This window comes from Mustelus asterias, chromosome 8 (genome assembly GCF_964213995.1).
Source record: "Mustelus asterias chromosome 8, sMusAst1.hap1.1, whole genome shotgun sequence".
Taxonomy (NCBI): Eukaryota; Metazoa; Chordata; class Chondrichthyes; order Carcharhiniformes; family Triakidae; genus Mustelus; species Mustelus asterias.
In genome coordinates, this window is record NC_135808.1 from 1,669,699 (window position 1) to 1,696,180 (window position 26,482).

Sequence of the window (26,482 nt, forward strand, 5' to 3'; positions counted from 1 at the left end):
TAATTCTGCCCTTTTGACTATCTCTGAAACTAATCCATTATTGACAATCGTGCCTGGAGCTGCCTGGGCCTCAAGATCCGGAATTTCCTCGAAACCTTCTTCACTTTTCTCCCTTGGAGACACTCCTTAAATCTACCTCTTTGGCCAAGCTTTTGATCATCTGTCCTGATAAATATAAGTAGTTGTTGATTAACTTCTATCAAAATGGCGTTTAGACTAAAATGAAACTCCTTCACCCTCTGTCCCTGCTTTCTGAAGCAGTGATACACATGGCAGTTCATCTAAAGACTGAGTAATTAAATAATAAATACTGAGAGACGCTCAAACCCAAATCTATGACTGTTCCCTGTTGAGGATTCTGTTATCTGTTCCTGTGTTTTATTTTACACAGGATCTCCTCACCTTAAACTCTTCAGCAGCTTCTTCCACTGGCAGCATCTCGTGGTTTTGATGATTTTTTGAAGTCTGACAAATGACACAGATGGGCTGATTGTCAGTTTTACAAAATAATTTCAGCTTCTCCTGGTGACGGCTGCATTCCTGCTGCATTTTGTCACCTTTATCACTCTTCACAAACAGTTCCACGATGTTGGAGAGAGTGCGGTTGGGTCTCAGATCCCTGGAGGAAGTCTCTTTTCTACAGATGGGACAGGAGGCAGTGACAGCTTTCTCCCAGTACTGGGTTATACAGGATCGACAGAAGTTGTGATCACAGTCAAGTAAGACAGGATTTTTATACAGATCATGACAAACAGAACAACAAAGTTCATCTTCCATCTCGACAGACTGATCACCTTGTTCTGTGCTCTGAGTAAAATGGTGATCAGCATTCAGTGAATTACTTTCAGTTTCATTTCCTGATTCCCACAGCAGCATTATAAACCACACCCAGAAAGGGGTGGGGAAAATGAGCAATATAAATTGACTGAAGGTAAACAAGATTTGTTCACTAATATTATTCAGGGATTCTGCCACCCTGACAGACCTCGCTCTGTCTCTGTTCCTGTAAAAATGTCGATATATTATTATTCTATTCTCATAAAGAACAAAGACAGAACAGCTAATCTGGACAGAATTAATTTAAACTTCTCACAGACTTATGTTCAGAGCAGGAAAGAGTGTAAATTATTGCTGTGTCAAGAAGACAATGAATTCCTTTCACTATGGAGCAAAAGATCAAAGGTTTATAATACAATGAGTCACTTTCTTGGTGTTGTGTGGTTACAGAAGGCTCAAAAATGGACTCTGAGAAGTGAGTGGAAGGTTCCTACAGGATGTAGGAAGAACGTGGAAAGACAATATTAAATATAAGATATAAATTCTAAAGGAATTAAGTGGGAATAAGTGGACGTATCAATGAGAGGCAACATGGTTTTGTGAACGTGTGGTCGTGTGTCACGAACTTGATTGAGTTTTTCGAGGAAGCGACGAAGATGATTGATGAGGGTAGGGCAGTGGATGTTGTCTACATGGACTTCAGTAAGGCCTTTGACAAGATCCCTCATGGCAGACTGGTGCAGAAGGTGAAGTCGCATGAGGTGAGCTGGCAAGGTGGATACAAAACTGGCTCGGTCAAAGAAGACAGAGGGTGGCAGTGGAAGGGTGCATTTCTGAATGGAGGGCTGTGACAAGTGGTGTTCCTCAGGGATCAGTGCTGGGACCTTTGCTGTTTGTAATATGTATAAATGATTTGGAGGAAAATGTAACTGGATTGATTAGTAAGTTTGCAGGCGACACAAAGGTTGGTGGATTTGCGGATAGCGATGAGGACCATCAGAGGATACTGCAGGATATAGATCAGCTGGAGACTTGGGCGGAGAGATGGAAGATGGAGTTTAATCCGGACAAATGTGAGGGAATGCATTTTGGAAGTGCTAATACAGAAAGGAAATATACAGTAAATGGCAGAACCCTTAAGAGTATTGATAGGCAAAGGGATCTGGGTGTACAGGTACACAGGTCACTGAAAGTAGCAATGCAGGTGGAGAAGGTAGTCAAGATGGCATACGGCATACATGCCTTCATCGGCCGGGGTATTGAGTTTAAAAATTGGCAAGTCATGTTGCAGCTTTATAGAACCTTAGATAGGCCGCACTTGGAATATAGTGTTCAATTCTGGTCGCCACACTACCAGAAGGATGTGGAGGCTTTGGAGAGGGTACAGAAAAGATTAACCAGGATGTTGCCTGGTATGGAGGGCATTAGCTATGAGGAGAGGTTGGAGAAACTTTGTTTGTTCTCACTGGAACGACGGAGGTTGAGGGGAGACCTGATAGAAGTCTACAAGATTATGAGAGGCATGGGCAGAGTGGATAGTCAGAAGCTTTTTCCCAGGGTGGAAGAGTCAATTACTAGGGGGCATAGGTTTAAGGTGCGAGAGGCAAGGTTTAAAGGAGATGTATGAGGCAGATTTTTTACACAGAGAGTAGTGGGTGCCTGGAACTCGTTGCCGGGGGAGGTTGTGGAAGCGGATACGGTCGTGACTTTTAAGGGGCATCTGGACAAGTACATGAATAGGATGGGAATAGAGGGATATGGTCCCCGGAACAGTAGGGGGTTTCAGTTAAGTTGGGCAGCATGGTCGGTACAGGCTTGGAGGGCTGAAGGGCCTGTTCCTGTGCTGTAATATTCTTTGTTCTTTGTTCTTTGAATTGCAGGAGACCTTGAGGAACCTCGAGGTGATAGTTTTAACAGGTATCTGTTGCTCTTACTGGGGATAAGGCCAAGATAATTGGAGGTCAGTTAGCTCAGTTGGCTGGACAGCTGGTTCGTGGTGCAGAGTAATGCCAACAGCACGGGTTCAATTCCCATACCCGTTGAGGCTATTTATGAAGGCCCGCCTTCTCATCCTAGCCCCTCGCCTATGTTGTGGTGATTGTCAGGTTACATCACCATCAGTGAGCTCTCCCCTCAAAGGATGGGGGGGGTCATTTGGTACTTTTTACCTTCAAGGGCCCGATTTTACCAAAACTTCGCGCCTGTTTTTGGGCGCGAAACCGCGGTAAAGTTGGGTGTCGGGCCTATACTGCGATCTGCACCCGATTCCGAGCAGATCGTGGGTTTACCGACACCCGATTCAGGCGCGGGTCCAGCCCGTGCCCGAATCGGGCGGCCCGATGATTTATATGCATTTAAATCGACTTCATGAACCGCGCGCCCAACTCTACCACCAAATCCCACTTTACCGTCTTCTGGCCCGATCCGCGTCCGCGCTGTTACCGACCTGCAAAATAAAGTCTGAAGTCGTCGCTGCAGCTTCCGAAGAGCGGGGTCAGAGACTGCAACGGCTCTCTGACCCAGGTCATCCTCTAGTTGAGCAGGTCGGAGGGGAGAGGGGGGGGGGAGGGGGGGGAGGAGCGGGGGATGGGGGGTGGGACGCAGATCGTCCTCTGGTCGCGGGGCATCCACTGCCAGTCTGCGGCCGATCCCTCCTCCCCACCGTAGGGACGAATCCTCCCGGAGTGGACGTGCGGCCGTGCCATCCCACAAAACCTTCAGGATGAAGCGATTCCTCGCTAAGAAGATGAAGCAGAACCGGCCGATTCCACAGTGGATCCGCATGGAAACCGGCTACAGGATCAGTACAACTCCACGAGGAGACACTGGAGAAGGACCAAGCTGGGCCTGTAAAGGGATGCACCATCACTGGTACACTACCAGCCACAGCCATCTCTCCCGCTCTCTTGCCCCTGCAGGGAAGAGTAATCTGTGGCTGGTAGTGTACCACCCGACCAGAGGATGATCTGGGTCCTGCCTCCCCCTCCTTCCACCCCCCACCCCACCCCCCGAAGATGACCGTCAGAGAGACGCTCTCTCCGCTTTCTGCTTTTTTTTTCTTTCGCGCCTGGGCGCGCTCTGTCAGATTTTTTTCGAACTGCGCATGCGCAGTTCAGAGCTCCGATCGGTCCGCCAGTGCTAAACCCCGCCCACAGCGCGAATCGGACCGGAGCCGGCAAAACGCGTGTGGGCGCGCTGGAAAGAGGATTCCAGGCGCGGATCTATTTGATGCCCGGATTCTGCACTTAGATTCCAAATGGTAAAATAGGGCCTCAAGATTGTAATGAGGGTGAGTTTGGAATTGGTGAGTTCCTGCCGTGCATCTTGTAGACAGTACACATCGCTGTCCAGCCCACTATCCTGAAGAACCCCTGCAGTGATGTCAAGGAACTGAGATATTTGCTGTCCTAATGTTGTCAAACGTGCCTTGGTGAATTGCCAGTCTCTGATCTTATCCTGTCACCACTGCTGGGCCAGTTCAGTTTCTGGTCAATAGTAACCTCCAAGATATTGACAGTGGAAGTTTCAGTGATTGTACTGTGATTGAAAGACAAGAGGGGATGGTTAGATTCTCTCGTGTTGGAGATGATTCCTGCCTGGAACTTGTGTGACACGGAAGATATTTGCTCCCATCAGCCCAGGCCTTGCTGCATACGGACACAGACCGTTTCAGTATCTATGGGGTTACAAATGAAACTGAACACTGTGCAGTAATTATCAGCGCAGCGATGGTGAAGCAGCTGAAGTTGGTTGGGCCGAGGACACTATCATGAGGAACCCCTGCCGAGCTGTCCTGAGGCTGAGAACACAGCCTTGTGGGACATCGGTGTTGAGGATGGTCATGGAGGTGGTGTTGTTGCCTATCCTTACTGATTGCGGTCTGTGGGTTAGGAAGTTCAGAATCCAGTCGCAGAAGGAGGAACCGAGCCCCAGGCCACGGAGTTTGGAGATGAGCTTCGTAGGAATAATGTGTTGAAGGCTGAGCTGCAGTCAATAAATAGGAGTTTGACATAGGTGTCTTTGTTATCTAGGGTTGAGTGCAGGGCCAGGGAGATGGCATCGCTGTGGATCTGTTGCGGCAGAAGGTGAACTCGAGTGGATCCAGGCAATCTGGGGGGCCAGAATTGATTCATGCCATGACTAACCTCTCTCAGCACTTCATGATGGATGTCACAGCCACAGGGCGATAGTCATTAAGCTGCCTGGCTTTTCTTTGCTACAGGAATGATGGTTGTCTTCTTGAAGCAGATAGGTGTAACAAAAGGTTGAAGATGTCTGCGAAAACCCCGCCAACTGGTCTGCGCAGGATCTGAGTGCTCGTCTGGGTACCTCGTCTTGGGTTCATGTCACACTATCTGTCACCCCCATGACGCCTGAGCTTGCAAAATCTCACTAACTGAGACAATACACACCTCTCTAACTTGTGCTTGGCCCTCTCTCCATTCACATTGTCTGTACCTTTAAGACTTGATTACCTTTAAAGACTCACATTCCAACCATTATCTTGTAAATTGAGTTTGTGTCTGTATATGCTCTGTTTGTGAACACAACTCCCACTCACCTGATGAAGGGGCAGCACTCCGATAGCTTGTGCTGCCAAATCAACCTGTTGGACTTGAACCTGGTGTTGTGAGACTTCTTACTGTTCCTACCCCAGTCCAACACCAGCATCTCCACATCATACCCCATCCGGGGCAGTCACTTTCCATGGGTTGACCTTCGAGAAGGCTGCTCTGACGTCGGATGCGGGTTTTTATCCTCCATCCCCTTGCATTGAAGACCAATAAAACCATGTTGACTCTGCTTGTATGTGTGACTTATGAAATGTCTTGCTGCAATAAAAGTAGAAAGTAGAGGCTAACTCAACTCGGGTTTACTAGAATCCTGACGAGAGAGAGGCAAACTGACAAATGGACAAGTGGAGCACAGGTCTGAGCTCAGTTAGAAAGAAGTTGTGTGTGTTGTGGGACAGTCGGAGCAGAATGAACCAGTGAATAAGAACTGGGAGACGAGAGACAGGAAAAAGATCCATGAGGAGAGGAATTGAACCATTGAATAATAATTGATTAAATTCATCAGACCACTTCAGGTCAGTACAGTTCAAAAAAGGGAGATATTTGATAAAATAATCCAAGACTAGATAAAACTCGTGGTTGGGTTGGATTCACACAAAAATACAGAAAAATGATTGTAAAAAAAATCATTTCACACTCAAATTCTGCCAGAGATCCTGTGGCCAATGAACTCTATTAACTGCATTTCCAATTCGAATTTCATCCCCAGATTCTGAATTTCTGCTTCCTGGCTCCTCATCGTTGATTCACCAGATCCGGAAGCTTCATACTTCACTGGTTGATAAATGTTGTACATTTCTTATGTTATAGTATTACAGGAACAAATTCTGCAGATTACAATGCTTCTTTATATACCCTTGAATGGGCAGGCTGTGGAAGTTAAGTTGCTGCACAAACACATTATACATTGGGTAACTCAGTCCAAGTTCAGAAGCAGCTCAAGAGTGCAATGAAATCTCCAGTTACCTTAATCGTCCAATTAATCAATAAACAGTCGAACTAAGAAGTGGGCCTTTCACTTCTTAAATGTTATGTTTAGCTTTCCATCACCGATTTATACCAGGAATTCTGGTGACCTGAAAATCCAAACAACGGTGTGACAACCAGCATTTTATTCATGGCACAACAGCGTTTTTGGGAGACAGTTTTGACATTCCTCTTGTGATGGGATCACTAGTTTGTTATATTCTGTCTGAGCTCATCTATAGGGAGTCAGTGAAACTATATAGTGAGTTGCACACTCGAACCACTCTGAGAAATTAAATAGCTCCTGATTTTGTTGTTGGATTTATTAGTATATTCTGTAAGTTTCTTGTACTTATGGCCCCGATGATCAAATTCTCCCACAAGTTCCCATGCTGTAAACCTCTATGACTCTCTATGACACCTACCTGGAAGTAGAAACATTGGGGGAAAACTTACCAACTCGTCCCGCCAGTCGATGGGCGGGGCAAGCCTGTAAGGTCACGCAAGAAGCAATCGTGTTCATGTCTGAATTTTTGCATCTCGCAAATCTTCTGGCACCAGATATCCGGCGAGATCAGCCTTGCGCCTGAAAAGGGCCTGAGGCTGATCTCAATATTTAACTTCTATTTGAAATAGAAAATTGTTTTCTCTGGGTCTGTGTGTATTTAAATAGTCGTTTGGTAATACAGAACTTGACCATTGCTCAAAAGAGAGACGTGCTGTCAAAGTTTTTCATTTTGCACTCATCAGGACAGACACAAGAATGTTAAGACACTTGCCTGTTTTGAATTTGAGCAAAAACTGTAACTTCCCTGGTGCATTCTCCATGGCAAAGCCTCAACCAATCAGAGTCCCTTTGCCAACCACTTAGCACCCTTTTTCTCATGCAGTACAAATTGTTGTTCACTTCAGAAATTTGGTATTCTTGCATTTGTCCTGATGAGCCAAGATGGAGAGTTTTAACATAGAACATAGAACATAGAAAGCCACAGCACAAACAGGCCCTTCGGCCCACAAGTTGCGCCGATCATATCCCTACCTCTAGGTCTATCTATAGCCCTCAATCCCATTAAATCCCATGTACTCATCCAGAAGTCTCTTAAAAGACCCCAACGAGTTTGCCTCCACCACCACCGACGTCAGCCGATTCCACTCACCCACCACCCTCTGAGTGAAAAACTTACCCCTGACATCTCCTCTGTACCTACCCCCCCCCAGCACCTTAAACCTGTGTTCTCTCGTAGCAACCATTTCAGCCCTTGGAAATAGCCTCTGAGAGTCTACCCTATCCAGACCTCTCAACATCTTGTAAACCTCTATCAGGTCACCTCTCATCCTTCGTCTCTCCAGGGAGAAGAGACCAAGCTCCCTCAACCTATCCTCATAAGGCATGCCCCCCAATCCAGGCAACATCCTTGTAAATCTCCTCTGCACCCTTTCAATGGCTTCAACATCTTTCCTGTAATGAGGTGACCAGAACTGCGCGCAGTACTCCAAGTGGGGTCTAACCAGGGTCCTATAAAGCTGCAGCATTATCTCCCGACTCCTAAACTCAATCCCTCGATTAATGAAGGCTAGTACGCCGTACGCCTTCTTGACCGCATCCTCCACCTGCGAGGCCGATTTAAGAGTCCTATGGACCCGGACCCCAAGGTCCTTCTGATCCTCTACACTGCTAAGAATGGTACCCTTCATATTATACTGCTGCTTCATCCCATTGGATCTGCCAAAATGGATCACTACACACTTATCCGGGTTGAAGTCCATCTGCCACTTCTCCGCCCAGTCTTGCATTCTATCTATGTCTCGCTGCAACTTCTGACATCCCTCCAAACTATCCACAACACCACCTACCTTGGTGTCGTCAGCAAACTTACCAACCCATCCCTCCACTTCCTCATCCAGGTCATTTATGAAAATGACAAACAGCAAGGGTCCCAGAACAGATCCCTGGGGCACTCCACTGGTCACTGACCTCCACGCAGAGAAAGACCCCTCCACAGCCACTCTCTGCCTTCTGCAGGCAAGCCAGTTCTGGATCCACAAGGCAACAGCCCCTTGGATCCCATGCCCTCTCACTTTCTCAAGAAGTCTTGCATGGGGGACCTTATCGAACGCCTTGCTGAAGTCCATATAGACCACATCCACCGCTCTTCCTTCGTCAATGTGTTTGGTCACATTTTCAAAGAACTCAACCAGGCTCGTAAGGCACGACCTGCCCTTGACAAAGCCGTGCTGACTACTTTTGATCATACTAAACTTCTCTAGATGATCATAAATCCTGTCTCTCAGGATCCTCTCCATCAACTTACCAACCACTGAGGTTAGACTCACCGGTCGGTAATTTCCCGGGCTGTCCCTGTTCCCTTTCTTGAATATAGGGACCACATCTGCAATCCTCCAATCCTCCGGAACCTCTCCCGTCTCCATCGACGATGCAAAGATCATCGCCAAAGGCTCCGCAATCTCCTCCCTCGCCTCCCACAGTAACCTGGGGTACATCCCATCCGGTCCCGGCGACTTACCAACCTTGATGCCATTCAATAGTTCCAACACATCCTCTCTCTTTATGTCCACATGCTCGATCCTTTCTGTCCACCGCAAACCAGCAATACAACCACCCAGATCCCTTTCCACCGTGAATACCGAGGTAAAGTATTCATTAAGCACCTCCGCCATTTCTAACGGTTCCGCACAAACTTTTCCCCCTTCACCTTTTAAGGGTCCTATGCCTTCCCATCTCATCCCTTTACTCTTGACATATTTGTAGAAAGCCTTGGGATTCTCCTTAATCTTACCCGCCAAGGTCTTCTCATGACCCCTTCTCGCTCTCCTAATTTCCTTCTTAAGCTCCTTCCTACATCCCGTATACTCCTCTAAATCCTTAACACCTCCTAGCTCTCTGAACCTTCTGTACGCCTCTCTTTTCTTATTCACCAGGTTCATCACAACCTTCGTGCACCACGGTCACCGTACCCTACCAACACCCCCCTGTCTCATCGGAACGTTGTCATGCAGAGCTCCAGACAAACATTCCTTGAAAATCCTCCACTTTCCTTCGGTACTTTTCCCCAAGAATGCCTCCTTCCAATTTGCCCGTCTAATTTCCTCCCTGATGACACTGTATTTCCCTTTACTCCAGAGAAACACTTTCCTAGCAACATGTCTCTTTATCCAGCAGTGCTCATGTATGTATTTCGTGGACTCCTGGCCTTGTAATATCAAATAAAAACTGATACTTTGAGTTATAACACAGTAAAATGTGACTGATTGAGTTTATTAATTTCAGTTTAAGATTGTGCACCCAGATTTGGAAATAACTTTGAACTGCTTTTAAATTAAAGATTCAGAGTCTGAGGCCAATCTTAACATTTCAAACTATTTTGCCTGAGTTTATTCTAAAATCAGCCCAGGCTCGGTGACAGTAGAAAGACAGAGCAGCGATAAAAGATTGGGAATGGAATGGAAATGTCGGCTCGATAAATAATGTCAAAGTGAAACATCCCCTTTGAACCAATCAGTGATGCCGGGTGAGACTCTGTCCAACCAAAGCTTCTTGTGTGGAGGATTCACTGTCGCTCTCCTCCAAAGAGTGACATTCCAGAAAGACAGTGGTGAAGGATAGAACTGGAGCCAATCTTTACACACTTTTATCTGCATTTATTTACAGAATTACACATTAAAAGCATGTACCTCCGAACCCAACAACGACAGTTTCAGTCTGTGTCTATTTATTCCTCTTTTGAACAAATCTAAACAATGAAGTGCCCCATTTGAACGAGGCAGGAATAACCCACTGGAGCAAAGATCCAAAATTTAAAAGAAACTTTAAAATTCAAATTAGATTTCTTTTACCAGAGGTACTGTTGAGTGAGCCACCACCCCTCCACATCCACCTCCTCCATCTCCCCCTCCTCCCTCACGCCCCTACCCTGCCTCCACCCCCACTCTTTGCTCATGAAAGATCTCAAGTGTGCCAGTGGATATGTGTGCACCTCATCCTTGAGGGACACCTCGACACAGATGTAGCTATGGAAGAGAGGCAGGCAGTTACACCAAATGATCCCCTTGACTGCCCACTGCCCACTCCTGTTAATGGTCACCTTTACCAGGCCCAGGAACAGACCAATAAGGAGATCCTCTGCCCGCTCTCCTCAGCACCGTGTGCTCAAAGATCAGGAGCGTGGGGCTGAAGTGCAGCCAGAAATTGAGCAGCAGCCCCTTCAGAGAATGGAAGAGGAGCTGGAATCTCTCACACTCGATAGAAATATTAAACACAGACTCCTCCAGGTTACAGAAATTACAGGCAGCCTGGGAATCAGTGAATTGATTTCACTCTCCATTGCACGGGACTGCTGTGTGTAACACCCTTCACCCCAAATCCCCGATGGACAGAAGGAGGATCCCACATGGACAGCATCCCACTGGGAGACCCTGCCTCCTCCGGACAACAGGTCAGAACGCCACAGAGTGTCTGGATGGGCGATGAGATCGAGGGAGTGGAAGCTGTGCAAGAGCAGCCCGTACAGGAAACCCCTCCGGGCAGAGTGGAATGGCAGAGAGGGGATTTACCCTCAATCAGACACTCCGGAACCATGGACAGGAGCTGGAGTAGCCAACAAAATGGGCCCTGAATCTGATGTCCACAATATTGGTGATCCACCGTCAAACTCTTTCTCCTGATCCAGGTGGGATTGGTCAGGGTGGATCCTGTGGGCCAACACGGTGCCAAGGTGGGCAGAGATGGTCCTGACAAAGATCCTGTAGACCGTGCTGAGGAGGGAGACTGGGCGCCACTTCATAAACAGGAGCAGATCCCGCCTCTTGGGTAGCAGGACAATGATGGAGAGGAACATTTCCCCGGTCACTGGATTTTCCCTCAGGACCCGTGTGTAGTCTCCCCGCCCACCCCCCAGGACATCCCAGAACCTGCTCTATGGTCAGCTTGTCCAGCCCCAGGGACTTGCCCCTCCAGAGCCGGTCAGGGACACTGGTCGGCTCAGTCAGGCTAAGGGGAAAATCGAGTCACTCAGCACCCTCTGTGCTGACCTTCAACAGATCCTCCCACAAACCTCTGTCAGCATCATCACTGGACTGATTCAGAGAGAAGAGAGTTCGGGAGTAGGCTGGGGTCTGGACACTGATACTCTCCGATTCAAGACCAGGGATCCGCATCGTGCAGCAGCCCCAGGAGCTGCTTACGGAGTCGCTGTCTTTTTTCCAGTGTGTAGAAGATGGGGGAGACACGGTCCAGGTCCTGAAGGAACCGGATCTGTGATCCCACAAACAAACGACAGAACTCGATAATCTGCTGCTCCCTCAGAGCGCCCTTCTTCTCTCCGTACACCTTCCACAGGGCCGGTCCTTGCTGTGGGGCTTCTAGGATGCTTTGCTCGTTAATGTAGTTATAATCACCGTTCCCCTCAAATAGCCAGATAAAGTCACAGAGTGGTTCAAAATGATTTATTGAAGACTAGAGCTACAGGACCCTCTTTAGACCATTAAGGCCAGTCAGAGTTCAGAATTTAGAAATACACAAGCAGGTATAGTTTCAAATTTGATTACAAGTAATTAGCATAGACCAATAAATGTACAGGAGTTATCTCTATCCACTCACTGTTATTGATTAAGGTTACATCATTCATAAGGTACAGATATTGAAACAAATCACAATCACCTTACACTTGCTTAATTGTAATATCCAATCAACATTAGGTTTTGATTGCAGGTTATTGTTCCAACTATCTTTGGACACCCCAGCTGTGTCTGAATGTAAGAACACAAATCAATCCTCCCATTCTAAATGTCTGCTTCAATGTCCTCTCCCAGACGAAGGCATCTTCCTCCCCTTCTGTTTATATGAAAGGTCTGTAACTCAGACACTCGGCCTTTGCCTGGCAATAGCAGCTTACTATCCTGATATGCATGTCTCTGCTGTTAAACTGTGTGCAGGCTTTTTTGTGGTTCAACACTTTCACTGGACACAGTTATTAATATGGCTACTATTCTCTTCTATAATTATTAGTATGGGTACTATTCCCCCTCAGTCCTCAACTCAGAGTGAACTCCAGGTCGAGCACCTCCTGCTCCCACCCCTGAACCATGGCCTTCTGTCCCCTCATCGAACCCCTCACAGACTCCCGACAGAGGATGTGAACCTTCTGTGAGACGTCAGCTCCAACCATCGGTCGAGGATCAGCTGGAGTTTGTCACGAGCTGTCAGCCAGGAATTCCCGGAATTCCCTGAGGGAGATGAGGGGGAGTCCCCCACTGACGATGGACTCTAAATCCTCCCCGGTGCCCTCCACTGAGTCCCAGTCCTCCTCTGTATTCTCACTGTCAGTGACCACCCCCCCTCACCCCAGCCGGCTCTGCCTCTGTCACCATCCCACCCCCAGGATCGAGAGCAGAGGGCCCCTCCCTGGGCTGCTCTGTAGGTTCTGGGTCAGAGGGTGACTGTGGTTCAGGGCCCAGCTCCACCTCAGGCACCAGGTCACACGGTGACTCAGGGAAACGCTCTATCTCCAGAACAAGTGACCCCGGGTTTAAAATCAGAGATGGAGAATGGGGGCCTTCCCCCCATCCCCACCTCCCCCAACATTGAGCCAGTGTGTGGGGCCTTCTCCTCCCCCACCCAGTGACCCAGTGTGTGGGGCCCTCCCACCCAGTGACCCAGTGTGTGGGGCCCTCCCCTCCCCCACCCAGTGACCCAGTGTGTGTGGTTTTCCCCTCCCCCACCCAGTGACCCAGTGTGTGGGGCCTCCCCTCCACCACCCAGTGACCCAGTGTGTGGGGTCTGTTTAATTGAATCCTCGACCAGGTTGAGCAGGTCCTGGGGGACATCAGCCCGTGGCCAGGTGGGCTCAGCCTCATCGACCTCGCCCGTCCCAGCCTCCAGTGTGTCCGACTTGGTGACGAGTGACTGGATTATACCAAGTGGATCCTCCGGCCCTCCCTCAGGCAGGGATCCTCATACATCCCCGGGAGGTACAGGCCGGACCAGAGGGATCCGTCTCACCCTCCCGAGGAATGGACGATCCCCACTGACAGTGTGTGATAATGGGAGAGTGGCAGGATCCGCGAAGGACACCAACCCCTCTTCTACAGAGGAACAAACCCCCCACCCCACCCCCACCTACAAGAAACAGTCTTTATTTGGATGAAGGGATAAAACCCTCATCCTCCTGGATTGTTACTGTCCGGGGACAGATTTTCAGGGGTTCTGTGTTTTTACCCCCATCAGTGTTACATGGACTGAAGAAAGGATAGAGTTTCTCAGTGAATGTACCAGTGAAAGTGTAGATATGGGACTTGTTATCCGAGTTATAAAAGGACACCTTCCCTCCCTCATAATCCAGACAGACTCGAATCTTTCTCGGATTCACACTCAGCTTTAGGCATTTTGGTGATTCTTCACAAGCCCAGTATTTATTCCCGTCTCTCAGTGCCATTGTCCAGAATCCGTTATCTGGAGTCCGGGTGATTATCCCCTTCCTATTGATGGATTCCTTGGCCACACCCACATCCCACTTCATCTTGTTTCCCACCTCCACCTCCCAGGAATGTTTTCCTGATGTGAATCCCTCTGATCCCAGGACACAGGGACAGCGATCAAATCTCTCCGGATTGTCGGGGAGCTGCTGCCGTTTCCCGGTGTGTCTCACGGTGCTCAGGTCCTCAGACAGGAGAAGGACAGGATGGGCTGTATTAGGGTCGAAGGTGACTGGAGCTGGGAACAGATGGACACGGATAAAATGTTAGTCACTCTCACTGTAACTTTCACAGCCGGTTAGTGATTGGGAAAATCAGCAATGATCCAGAATGAGAAATTCATCCCCGGGGAAGAGTTTAAACAGCGCACAGGGGAAGACACTGCCCGGGGGAAGGTTTTACCCGGACACCACACCCTGCAGTGAGGCTGTGGAAACCCCGTTGCAGAGAGAGAAATGGAGACAGGCGGGGGGAGGGGGGCGGGGCCAGGCTGGGGGAGGGGGCGGGGCCAGGCCGGGGGGCGGGGCCAGGCTGTTGGTGAGGGGGGTGGCGTCGCCACCGTGGGAGGGGCGGGGACAGGATGGGGAGGCGGGGCCAAGATGGGGGCGGGGCCGACTGGGGGGCGGGGACAAGAGCGCGGGACAACTGTAAAAACACTGGAACAGAGACAGAGACAGAGAAAGGGCAACATCAGGTTGTTACAGAAACAAGCAGCCACACTTGGGCCGTGCTGAATACAAGAGACGGATTAAAGAGTGAGAGAGTCAAGTCAATGGTGGTTTAGTCTGTGCCGTGTCCCCGGGGCTGGTTGGAGAAGTGAGTGTTCCTCAGTTTGAGGGATAGTGAGTTAGAAACCGGACAGTCCGGCAGCCCCTGTTAGAAGCCGCTGACCCACCAAAACCTGTGGCTCCCCTTGTACAGCGGAGGCCAACTCCAGTCACTGATGACGGGGCCCCACGGAGGTGGCAGCGAGAGGGGAAGCGCTTTAAACCTGGGGAAAAGCAGATCATCCCGACCTGTCTCAATTGTGGGGGAAGTGGACAGTTTGCCCGAGAGTGGAGGAAACCAATGAAGGGCCAGAGTCAGGGGACTCGGAGTCAAGAGACACCCGAGCCAAACACCCCGAGTTTCCAGAAATTCCGCAGATGAATGAAATGGTGTCAGCACGAAAACACTCCCCAGGGTCAGGTCCATGTGGCCCAGGGAGAGGGTGTCCCGGGAAATTCAGCAGGAAGTGGCTGTACCCAGCCTGAGTATCCTTGTCCACTCAGGTATGATGAGTGTGATACACAATGTGTAGATATTATCGTGGAGGGAAAGAAAGGGAGTAGACACAGGAGTGTCCAACACGGGAGTAGATTCACCCTCTCCTGTGATCTTGTAAGAATTCTCACAACACCAGGTTAAAGTCCAACAGGTTTATTTGGCAGCACAAGCTTTCGGAGCGCTGCTCCTTCATCAGATGAGTGAAGAGTTGGGTTCACAAAGAGGGGACATATAGGCACAGACTCAATTCCAAGATAATGGTTGGAATCAGGTAATCAGGTCTTTACAGGTACAGATAATGCGAGTGGAGAGTGGGTTAAGCACAGGTTAAAGAGGTGTAAATTGTCTCAAGCCAGGACAGTTAGTGAGATTTTGCAAGCCCAAGCATGTCGTGGGGGTTACAGATAGTTGATCTACAGGAGGATCCATTGTATTGGGAAGATTTGCAGGTGATACAGGGGATGGAGCGATATCCACAAACCCTTAAGTTTTAAGGTGGGACCCTGTCCAGACAAAGTGTTCGTGTGTTTTAGTGAGATGGGACCAAGCTGGGATGGGAGTCTTAGGTTCAGATTGGATGTTTTTTTAAATTTCAAAATATACTTTATTCATTAAAAAAACTCTCAAATAAACCATTGCAAAACGACAGATCCAAAAATTACAAACAATGCAAAAAAATAATCATTTTTACAGTACAATACGATGCTTATTTACACGACATTACATTAATTACATTTCAGTACTTGAACCATGTACATACATCAGATTTTACTGGTTCAGATTGGGCGTTTAAAAATTTTTTTTTATTCCAATTCAATCAAATCAAGTCCAATTCAGAGTCTCAACAAGTTGAGACATTTCCGATCCAGGCTGACAAGACAGGGCCTTCACACCTGTCTTGGGCCTGATCTACATGAGCCAAGCTGATTGGAGTAGGTGCAAGTCCTCCTCCACCAAGGCTTGATCTCATTTGCATCTTAGCCAAAAAGCTGAGATGCCGCTTTTAAAACTTGCTTCATATGAAAATGAGGCTTAAATGCAACCCAATGACCCCAACCAAGTGCAGCATCAGCAGACCACACTTCTCAGCCTTTTGGCTGGGATCGGGTGTGGTGTGGATTGGATGCTGCACTTGGTTGAGGTCATTGGGTTGCATTGGGGCTTCATGTGAGGCAGTTTTTGGGGGCGGCATCTCGGCCTTTTGGCTGGGGTGCGGGTGGGCTCGGGTCTTGGAGGAGGAACCTCCCCCTTCTCCAATCAGCTTGGCTCATGTAGATCAGGCCCAGGACAGGGTGGTTTGGTCGCTCACCCTGTCTTGTCAGCCTGCATCGGAAATGTCTCAACTTGTTGAGACTTTGAATTGGATTTGATTTGATTGAATTGGAAAAGTATTTTAAAAAATCAGCAGACCACACTTGATCTTAGCCAAAAGGCCGAGAAGCGATTGGATGCTTTAAAAAAAAATTTAAAAATACTTTTCCAATTCAATCAAATCAAGTCCAATTCAGAGTCTCAACAAGTTGAGACATTTCCGATCCAGGCTGGCAAGACAGGGCGAGCGACCAAAATCACCCTGTCCTGGGCCTGATCTACATGAGCCAAGCTGATTGGAGGAGGACCAGCACTTCCTCCTCCAAGGCTTGATCTCATTTGCATCTTAGCCAAAAGGTCCAGATGCCACTTTTAAAAATTGCTTCACATGAATATGAAGCTTCAGTGTAACCCAATGACCTCGACCAAGTGCAGCATCCAATCCATACTACACTTGATCTTAGCCAAAAGGCCGAGAAGCGATTGGATGTTGCCTCATAACCTGGTGGTAAACATGCAGAATAACTGTTTGTGGGATGGAATGGATAGCGGGTGAGGTGTTGGTTATTCCTCCACATCACAGAGAGACACGGGTTACAACATCAATAGGATCCTATTTTTTAAAAACTCGGACACGGGAAATGTGTCGGACTGCAGGAGAAGAAAATAGGGAATTCTCCACTGTTCACAAACATGATTGTGGATGAGTGACTGGGGGAGAAGTCAGGATAGAGGGAGAGCCCATGTCCCAACCATAAAAACAATACACTTTCCCTCAGGAAGTGGAGAAATACCTGGAAAAGGCAGTAGCTTCCCTGGTGGAACAGGGAGTATTGGGACTGGGATGACAAATGTGAAAAGGCTTTCATTAAACTGAAAATGGGCTTGCAGACTGGCCCAGCTCTGGGAGCTGTGGACCCCAACAAGGACTTTTATCTGGAAGCTGCAGCCACTGACATCAGTTTCAGTGAAGTTTCTGCAGGAAACAAACGGTCACTTGTGACCGGGAGCCGATGTGTCCAGAGTCCCAGCAGACGTGGAAAAGGGATTTTCCACCTGTGAGGGACATCTGTTAGTGAGCTGTTGGACAGTGAAACATTTTACAGTTTTCACCCACACCCAGTCTCTTACATTACTGACCCACCACAATCCAATCCAACTATTGTCAGACACAAAAATCACAGGATCTAGTGTCAGAATAACCAGATGGACTTTATTGCTAAGTGGGAAAAACATGAAGGTAAACAGAATGGATGACCCGAAACTCACAGCTCATCTCAACTATCCGGGAGGACCCCATACTTGTGCCGTACAGGGTGTTTGGGAAACTGGGGGAGGATTCAGGGCAGGAATCCACCCTGAGGGATGAGATCTTTATGTTGACGGCTCTAGTTTTGTGGAAGAAGGAAAAAGAAAACCAGAATGCTGGATTAATGATCCACAAAGGGAGGTTGAATGAACAATATCCCTTCCCAATACTGTGAGAGTCCAGCAGGTGGAGCTGGTCACTGTGAAGAGACGATCTGACAATTCTGTATTTGAACAGAAATTTGACTGAAGTAAAATCTAATCTGTTACAAATACAATTTTATATTTATTATAAAGAGACCGTTCCCTTCTACTCATAATAGAGACAGCTGTTTAATAGCTGGTGTCAGGAAGCTCACACCCACCTGTATTAATCACCGTCAGCATCTTTTTCCACACTCTGTACTGCAGTGAGCCAATGTACTTCCCCACATTTATTAAAGGGTAAACCTTCTGTGGCTCTGGGAGAGTTTGCTTCATTCTGAAACAGGAGATCAAGGTCAGTGTTGATTCATTCCAGGCTGGGGGAGAAATATGTTAGAAATAAAAATCATATCAAGAGTGTAAATTTTACCTTTTCTGTATATCTGGAAATTTCTGTGGAACAAGAACAATTATTACTGTTTGTGTTTGGAGAACATTTTATCACAAAAAGTGAAGTAAGATACTGGATTCCACAGAAAAGTACATTTTAAATATAGAAAGTTATGGGACTGCCTCTTCCTGTCCTCACTGGACTGTGAGTTACTCCACAATATTACAAATGACTCGATCTTACTGCACAACACAACTCACAGAGTTACAATCCAATTGTAAAATCCTGATCAATGTCCGATTACTGCTATTAATTTATTGTTTAAAGAGATTCACTTTCATGTTTTCATTTTATAATTTGTGTGTCTCCTGGAGGCAAATGTTTCTGTGAATCTCTCCCAGTGTTATCCAATAGAAATCACTGACTATTCTAGAAAGACTTAACTATGTTAGTTTGACGTTCAGCCTTGGGACTCATCAACCTTGTATTTGAATCTTTATCTGTAGTTATCCTACAGATAGAGTGTCAGAGCACTCTGTGTAAGCTGAAAAGCTGAAGCATACAGAATGAATTCTAATGTCAGCTACACTTGCTGTGAGTCACACTGAGCTCAATGAACAACCAGCTGAGTGGGAACTCCATTGTCAGAGGGAGCGGCTTTCAGCTGAGATGTTAAACCGAGCTCTCTTCTGTCTGTTCAGGTGAAGGTAAAAGATCCCAAGACACTATTCCAAGAAAAGCACAGGAGTTCTCTCAGTGTCCTGGTCAACATCAATCCCTCAACCAACACTGTTCAAATAGATTAACCAGCATTTCAATACCCAGCAGAGAATTCACAAAACTAACTACTCAGGAGGGTCACTGAAATTCCTGGGGAATTCTGAAAATGACATTGATCTTAATTTAAATGTTTGCAGCGTGGAGACTCTCCCCTCACACTCTCTGAACATTTAACTATTTAACTGCTGGGAGAAAGCTTTCCCGATCTGTGTATCTGACTCTGTGGGAGCTCTCTCCTGGATAAAATCATTACAGTTATAGCCAGGGAGGAGACAAGCATTGTAAAAGTGGCACTGCCGCCTTTGCAAAGAAGGTGTGGGGGGAGATGAGATAGTTTTGTCGAGGTTCATCCTGAGCAGTTCTGTGATGCAGGACTCTGTTCTCTACGGGCTGTTCCCAGGGACACACTCCGAGACAAACATCAGCTGCTGCTGGAGGATCATCAACTCAGTGAAAGATGCTCTTTGATCTGCCCAAAGCTTGTTGGCCTTCCAGTGTAAGGACAGAAAATTCTGGAAAATCTCAGCAGGTCTGACAGCATCTGTGGGGAGAGAATAGAGCCAACGTTTCGAGTCTAGATGACCCTTCGTCAATTAATCTGCTGAGATTTTCCAGCATTTTGTGTTTTTGTTTCAGATTCCAGTATCGCAGTATTTTGCTTTGATTCTAGTGTAAGGAGTTGTCCCCAACCGAGCGTTGCAGACTGGCACATTCCAAAGCTCAGGACTATGTGCTGAGGGATGCACTGAAGCTTGGGGCAGCTGCTGCAGGGTCCCAGTGGGGAAGGTCGCTGTCTAAGACCTTTCAACCACAGTAAAGTGAGGGGAGCAGAACCCCCTTGGGCCGAATGAGTCACTGAATGTATACAGTAAATATTATACTTATCACAATTGTATTCATGCACCTCAGATTGCAACTTGATCTCTGTAGACAACCTTTCAATACCTTTGCACCATCTGTAAGGACCATTTTGAAATGTCCGCAATGTTTCTTTGACTGTGTTGAAGCAGCTCAATGTTTAACAGAATGTAGATCAAGAAGCTGAATATTATTGCACTTTGTGTGATGGTCATTTTGAAATGTTTGGAATGTTCTTTCAGATATTTTATGAATAAAGTATATTTTTGCAAACACAAAGCTACTGCCTGGCTGGATCCTGGACTGTAGTTCCCAGTCTCAGACCAACAGCTGTACTGGAAATGTACACTCAGGGGAGAATGTCTGACCATTCTGAGGGTTTCTCACTCTGTATGAAGCTGATTTTCTTCATTGTTTAATTTGATGAAACTATCCCTCTATAATATTACTCTAAACAAGCTCCAGATTTAGTCATTTCCATGTTAAAGACAGCCGTTAGTGATCTTAGTGTGAGACAGAGAAATCCAAATGTCACAGGTGATTGGGGTTATTTTTGGTCAGTGAGTTTTATATTCTAGATTTTGATGACACAACCTGCTCATTCTTCAAGACGGTGAAGGAGAGAAAAATAAAGAAAGAGTTACCGTTAAAAACTTGATGTTGTCCTGTTCACTCAGCTCTTGTTCAATATCCTGAACAGTGACTGAAAGTGATGAGATTTCCTCCGTTATCTTCTCAATCCTCTCCTTCATCTCCTGACTCTTTTTCTCTTTCTCCAGTTTCAGATCTTCCAACACAATCCTCTCTTCCTCACGGAGAAACCGGTGAAGTTTCTCAAATTCAGCTTTAATCTGTTTCTCTGTCTTTACACTTTGGTCCTTTGGAAAATATCAGTGAGATTGAAAAATCAAATGAGGATGTTTAAAAGGTTGTTCAGCCTGAGCAGTTCTGTTCATATCAGAATATTATAGGGAAAACCGGCTCCAGGCCGGTGAGCCTCACATCTGTGGTGGGTAAGTTGTTCGAAGGTATTTTGAGAGACAGGATCCACAGGCATTTAGAGAGGCAGGGACTGATTCGGGACAGTCAGCATGGCTTTGTGAGTGGAAAATCATGTCTCACAAATTTGATTGAGTTTTTTGAAGGGGTAACCAAGAAAATAGATGAGGGCAGTGCAGTTGATGTTGTCTACATAGACGTTTCCAAGGCCTTTGACAAGGTACCACATGGTAGGTTGTTGCATAAGGTCAAATCTCACCCTGGGATCCAGGGTGAGGTAGCCAAATGGATACAAAATTGGCTTTTTGACAGAAGACAGAAGGTGGTTGCAGAGGGTTGTTTTTCAAACTGGAGGCCTGTGACCAGCGGTGTGCCTCAGGGATTGGTGCTGCGTCCACTGTTATTTGTCATTTATATTAATGATTTGGATGAGAATTAGTAGGCATGGTGAGTAAGTTTACAGATGACACCAAGATTGGTGGCATAGTTGGACAGTAAAGAAGGTTATTTAGGATTGCAACGGGATCTTGATCAACTGCGCCAGTGGTCTGACGAATGGCAGATGGAGTTTAATTAGATAAATGCGAGGTGATGCACTTTGGTTGATGGAACCAGGGCAGGACTTACTCAGTTAATGGTAGGGCGTTGGGGAGAGTTATAGAGCAAAGAGATCTAAGGGTATAGGTTCATAGCTCCTTGAAAGTGGAGTCACAGGTGGACAGAGTGGTGAAGAAGGCATTCAGCATGCTTGGTTTCATTGGTCAGAACATTGAATACAGGAGTTGGGACATGTTGTTGAAGTTGTACAAGACATTGGTAAGGCCATACTTGGAATACTGTGTACAGTTCTGGTCACCTTATTATAGAAAGAATATTATTAAACGAGAAAAAGTGCAGAAAAGATTAATTGGGATGCTACCGGGACATGATGGTTTGAGTTATACAGAGAGGCTGGATAGACTGGAACTTTTTTCTCTAGGGCGTAGGAGGCTGAGGGGTGAGCTTATAGAGGTCTATAAAATAATGGGGGGTATAGATCAGCGAGATAATCAATATCTTTTCCCAAAGGTAGGGGAGTCTAAAACGAGAGGGCATAGGTTTAAGGTGAGAGGGGAGAGATACAAAAGGATACAGTGGGGCAATATTTTCACACAGAGGGTGGTGAGTGTCTGGAACAAGCTGCCAGAGGTAGTAGTAGAGGCGGGTACAATTTTGACTTTTAAAAAGCGTTGAGGCAGTTACATGGGTAAAATGGGTAGAGCGGGATATGGGCCAAATGCGGGCAATTGGGACAAGCTTAGGGGTTAATGGAGCGGCATGGACAAGTTGGGCCGAAGGGCCTGTTTCCATGCTATAAACCTCTGTGACTCTACCCAGTAAATTCCCAAAACAAATAATTTATTGGGATGTATGTGTAACTTATATATGGAGAAAACTGTTACCAATGCAGTGAAATCTGGTGAATAAGATTGGTTATAAGAAGTGACCAGATGATCATTTATTCAATAGAGGGATCTCTAACTGGGGATCGATTTCTCTATTTAGGTTGTCGGTGACTCTCTCTTGGATTTTAAATCCCAGGTCAAGTAGAAACATTTTCTCTGTATCATAGAAATCATAGAAACCCGACAGTGCAGAAGGAGGCCATTCGGCCCATTGAGTCTGCACCGACCACAATCCCACCCAGATCCTACCCCCACATATTTACCCGCTAATCCCTCTAACCTACACATTGTAGGATTCTAAGGGGCAATTTTTAACCTGGCCAATCAACCTAACCCGCACATCTTTGGACTGTGGGAGGAAACCGGAGCACCCGGAGGAAACCCACGCAGACACGAGGAAAATGTGCAAACTCCACACAGACAGTGACCCGAGCCGGGGATCGAACCCGGGACCCTGGAGCTGTGAAGCAGCAGTGCTAACCACTGCGCTACCGTGCCGCCCGTGTATCTACATTATCAAACCCTGTCACAATGATAAACAACTCAGGTCACCTCACAGCTTGTCTTTTCCAGAGAAAAGATCCAGTCGGTTTAATCTCTCCCAGTAGGTTTAAGGTCTTATTTCTGGAATCATCTTTGTGATTATTTTTTAACTTACTCCACTGCCTCTTTCTAATTCTTATTACAGAGAAATCAGTACAATTCTGTAAGTGTGTACAGAATGGAGAACAAAATAAAATCAGAAATACCTGAATGTGGGTTAATGTTCTCTCATAATCACTTTTTACAGCGTTCCATTCCTCCTTCTTGTCCTGGACTGGCTTCAGTGAGTTTCGCAGTTCCTCCTGAACAGAAACATCAATTAATTTGTACAATTTTCAGAAATAGATACCACAAAATTAAATGTCCTTCTGTTATTCAGCAGATTGAGGGAGATGTTCAGTTTGCAGTCTGTGTAAAACTGGTTACTGGGTTAGACATTTTGAAATAAACTTTAAAAAAGTTCCCAAGTCCAAACTATGGCTCACTATTCCTCTAAAATCCGTTCAGAAGGAGGCCATTGGGCCCATTGAGTCGGCACCGACCCTTCGAAAGAGCATCTTACCCAGGCCCATTCCCTGCCCCACCCTCATAACCCTGCGCATTATCTACAATCCACCCATCGTGCACATCTTTGGACACTAAAGAGCTATTTAGCATGGCCAATCCACCTAACCTGCACATCTTTGGACACTAAGGGGCAATTTAGCATGGCCAATCCACCTAACCTGCACATCTTTGGAGTGTGGGAGGAAACCGGAGCACCTGGAGGAAACCCACACAGACATGGGGCGAACGTGCAAACTCCATACAGACAGTCACTCAAGGCAGGAATTGAAACCAGGTCCTGGTGCTGTGAGGCAGTAGTATTAACCACTGTGCCAGCATGGTCTGACACCATAAAATTTGTTGGGGACTAGGACATTACTACCCTGTAATGGAGCTGCCCAGGTTAGGACTGCAGGGTGAGGACTCAATGCTCACACCCTATCCTGCACTGCAGAAAACTGGTGGAATCAGCAATGAGGAAGGAATTTTTTATTCATTTATGGGATTTGGTCATCGCTGACTAGGCCAACAATTATTTCCCATCCCTAATTGCTCCTTGAGAAGGTGGTGATGAGCTGCCTTCTTGAACCTCTGTAGTCCCTGAGGTGTAGGTACACCAACAGCGCTGTTGGGGAGAGAGTTCCAGGATTTTGACCCAGCGACAGTGAAATAACAGCCATATATTTCCAAGTCAGGAAGGTGAGTGACTTGGAGGGGAACCTCCAGCTGATGGTGTTCCCAGGTATCTGCTGCTCTTGTCCATCTCGATAGTACTGGTCACAGGTTTGAAAGGTACTCTCTAAGGAGCCTTCATGAGTTCTTGCATCTTGTAGATGGTACACATGGCTGCAACTTTTTCCTCAGGGCAGGGAGTGGATGTTTGTGGATGTGGTGCTGATCGAGCGGGCCGCTGTGTCCTGAATGGTGTTGAGCTTCTTGAGTGTTGTTGGTGCTTCATTCATCCAGCAAGTGGGGAGTATTCCATCACACTCCTGACTTGTGCTTTGTAGATACTGGACAGGCTTTGGGGAGTTGGGGAAATTTACTCTCAGTAGGATTCCGAGCCACTGACCTGCTCTCGTAGCCACAGTATTTATGTGGCTCGTTCAGTTTCTGGTCAATGGTAACCCCCAGGATGTTGATAGTGAGGTTTTCAGTGATGTTAAAGCCATTGAAATCCCAGTTTTGAATCTCTCTCTCACCATTTTTAAATGTCTCCGGTGTCATTCTGCCTCCGCTAAATTCCAGGCCTGAGTTGAGCTGCTGACCACAAATCCAAACCTTCACTCAGACCGTCTGTTTCCATCTCCATAACATCTCCCGACTCCACCCCTGTCTCAGCTCATCTGCTGCTGAATCTCTCATTCACGTCATTGTTACCCCCAGACTTGACAATTCTAATGTTCTTCTGGCTTCTCTCCCACATTCTACCCTCCATAAACTTAAAGTCATCCAAAGCTCTGCTGCCCCTCTCCTCACTCACAGCCAATCCCATTCCCCCATAACCCCTGTGCTCACTGACCGACATTGGTTCCTGGTCCAGCAACACCTTGATTTTAACATTCTCATCCTTGTTTCAAATCCCTCCATGGCCTCACCCTCCCTATCTCTTTAATCTCCTCCAGTCCTCACAACCCTCTGAGATATCTGCACTTCTCTAATTCTGCCCTTTTGACTATCTCTGAAACTAATCCATTATTGACAATCGTGCCTGGAGCTGCCTGGGCCTCAAGCTCCGGAATTTCCTCGAAACCTTCTTTGCTCTTCTTCCTTGGAGACACTCCTTAAATCTCCCTCTTTGGCCAAGCTTTTGATCATCTGTCCTGATAAATATAAGTAGTTGTTGATTAACTTCTATCAAAATGGCGTTTCGACTAAAGTGAAACTCCTTCACCCTCTGTCCCTGCTTTCTGAAGCAGTGACACACATGGCAGTTCATCTAAAGACTGAGTAATTAAATAATAAATACTGAGAGACACTCAAACCCAAATCTATGACTGTTCCCTGTTGAGGATTCTGTTATCTGTTTCTGTGTTTTATTTTACACAGGATCTCCTCACCTTAAACTCTTCAGCAGCTTCTTCCACTGGCAGCATCTCGTGGTTTTGATGATTTTTTGAAGTCTGACAAATGACACAGATGGGCTGATTGTCAGTTTTACAAAATAATTTCAGCTTCTCCTGGTGACGGCTGCATTCCTGCTGCATTTTGTCACCTTTATCAATCTTCACAAACAGTTCCACGATGTTGGCGAGCATGCGGTTGGGTCTCAGATCCCTGGAGGAAGTCTCCTTTCTACAGATGGGACAGGAGGCAGTGACAGCATTCTCCCAGTACTGGGTTATACAGGATCGACAGAAGCTGTGATCACAGTCAATTAAAACAGGATCTTTATACAGATCATGACAAACAGAACAACAAAGTTCATCTTCCATCTCGACAGACTGATCACCTTGTTCTGTGCTCTGAGTAAAATGGTGATCAGCATTCAGTGAAATACTTTCAGTTTCATTTCCTGATTCCCACAGCAGCATTATAAACCACACCCAGAAAGGGGTGGGGAAAATGAGCAATATAAATAGACTGAAGGTAAACAAGATTTGTTCACTAATATTATTCAGGGATTCTGCCACCCTGACAGGCCTCACTCTGTCTCTGTTCCTGTAAAAATGTAGATATATTTTTATTCTATTCTAATAGAGAACAAAGACAGACCAGCTAATCTGGACAGAATTAATTTAAACTTCTCACAGACTTTTGATCAGAGCAGGAAAGAGTGTAAATTATTGCTGTGTCAATAAGACAATGAATTCCTTTTACGATGGAGCAAAAGATCAAAGGTTTATAATACAATGAGTCACTTTCAAGGTATGTGGTTACAGAAGGCTCAAAAATGGACTCTAAGAATTGAGTGGAAGGTTCCTACAGGATGTAGGAAGAGCATGGAGAGACAATATTAAATATAAGATATAAATTCTAAAGGAATTGCAGGAAACCTTGAGGAACTTCCAGGTGGTGGTTTTAACAGGTATCTGCTGCTCTTATCGGGGATAAGGCCAAGATAATTGGAGGTCAGTTAGCTC

General features: G+C 46.6%; 1 protein-coding gene and 1 pseudogene across 1 annotated transcript in view; both read right to left on the minus strand.

Moving 5' to 3' along the window:
- The window catches only part of LOC144497615 (uncharacterized), a 37,691-nt gene extending 11,788 nt beyond the window's left edge, over positions 1–25,903 (minus strand). The window contains exons 1-8 of the mRNA XM_078219056.1: positions 25,460–25,903; positions 23,060–23,155; positions 20,511–20,744; positions 18,268–18,290; positions 18,059–18,174; positions 13,472–14,046; positions 11,520–11,739; positions 403–857 (exon numbers count right to left, since the gene is read on the minus strand). Coding sequence (XP_078075182.1) covers positions 403–857; positions 11,520–11,739; positions 13,472–14,046; positions 18,059–18,174; positions 18,268–18,290; positions 20,511–20,744; positions 23,060–23,155; positions 25,460–25,834 — 2,094 coding nt within the window. The 5' untranslated portion in view covers positions 25,835–25,903. The remainder of the gene's footprint in view (positions 1–402; positions 858–11,519; positions 11,740–13,471; positions 14,047–18,058; positions 18,175–18,267; positions 18,291–20,510; positions 20,745–23,059; positions 23,156–25,459) is intronic.
- On the minus strand, positions 16,669–16,869 carry LOC144498054 (U2 spliceosomal RNA; annotated as a pseudogene).
- Positions 25,904–26,482: the final 579 nt, after the last annotated feature.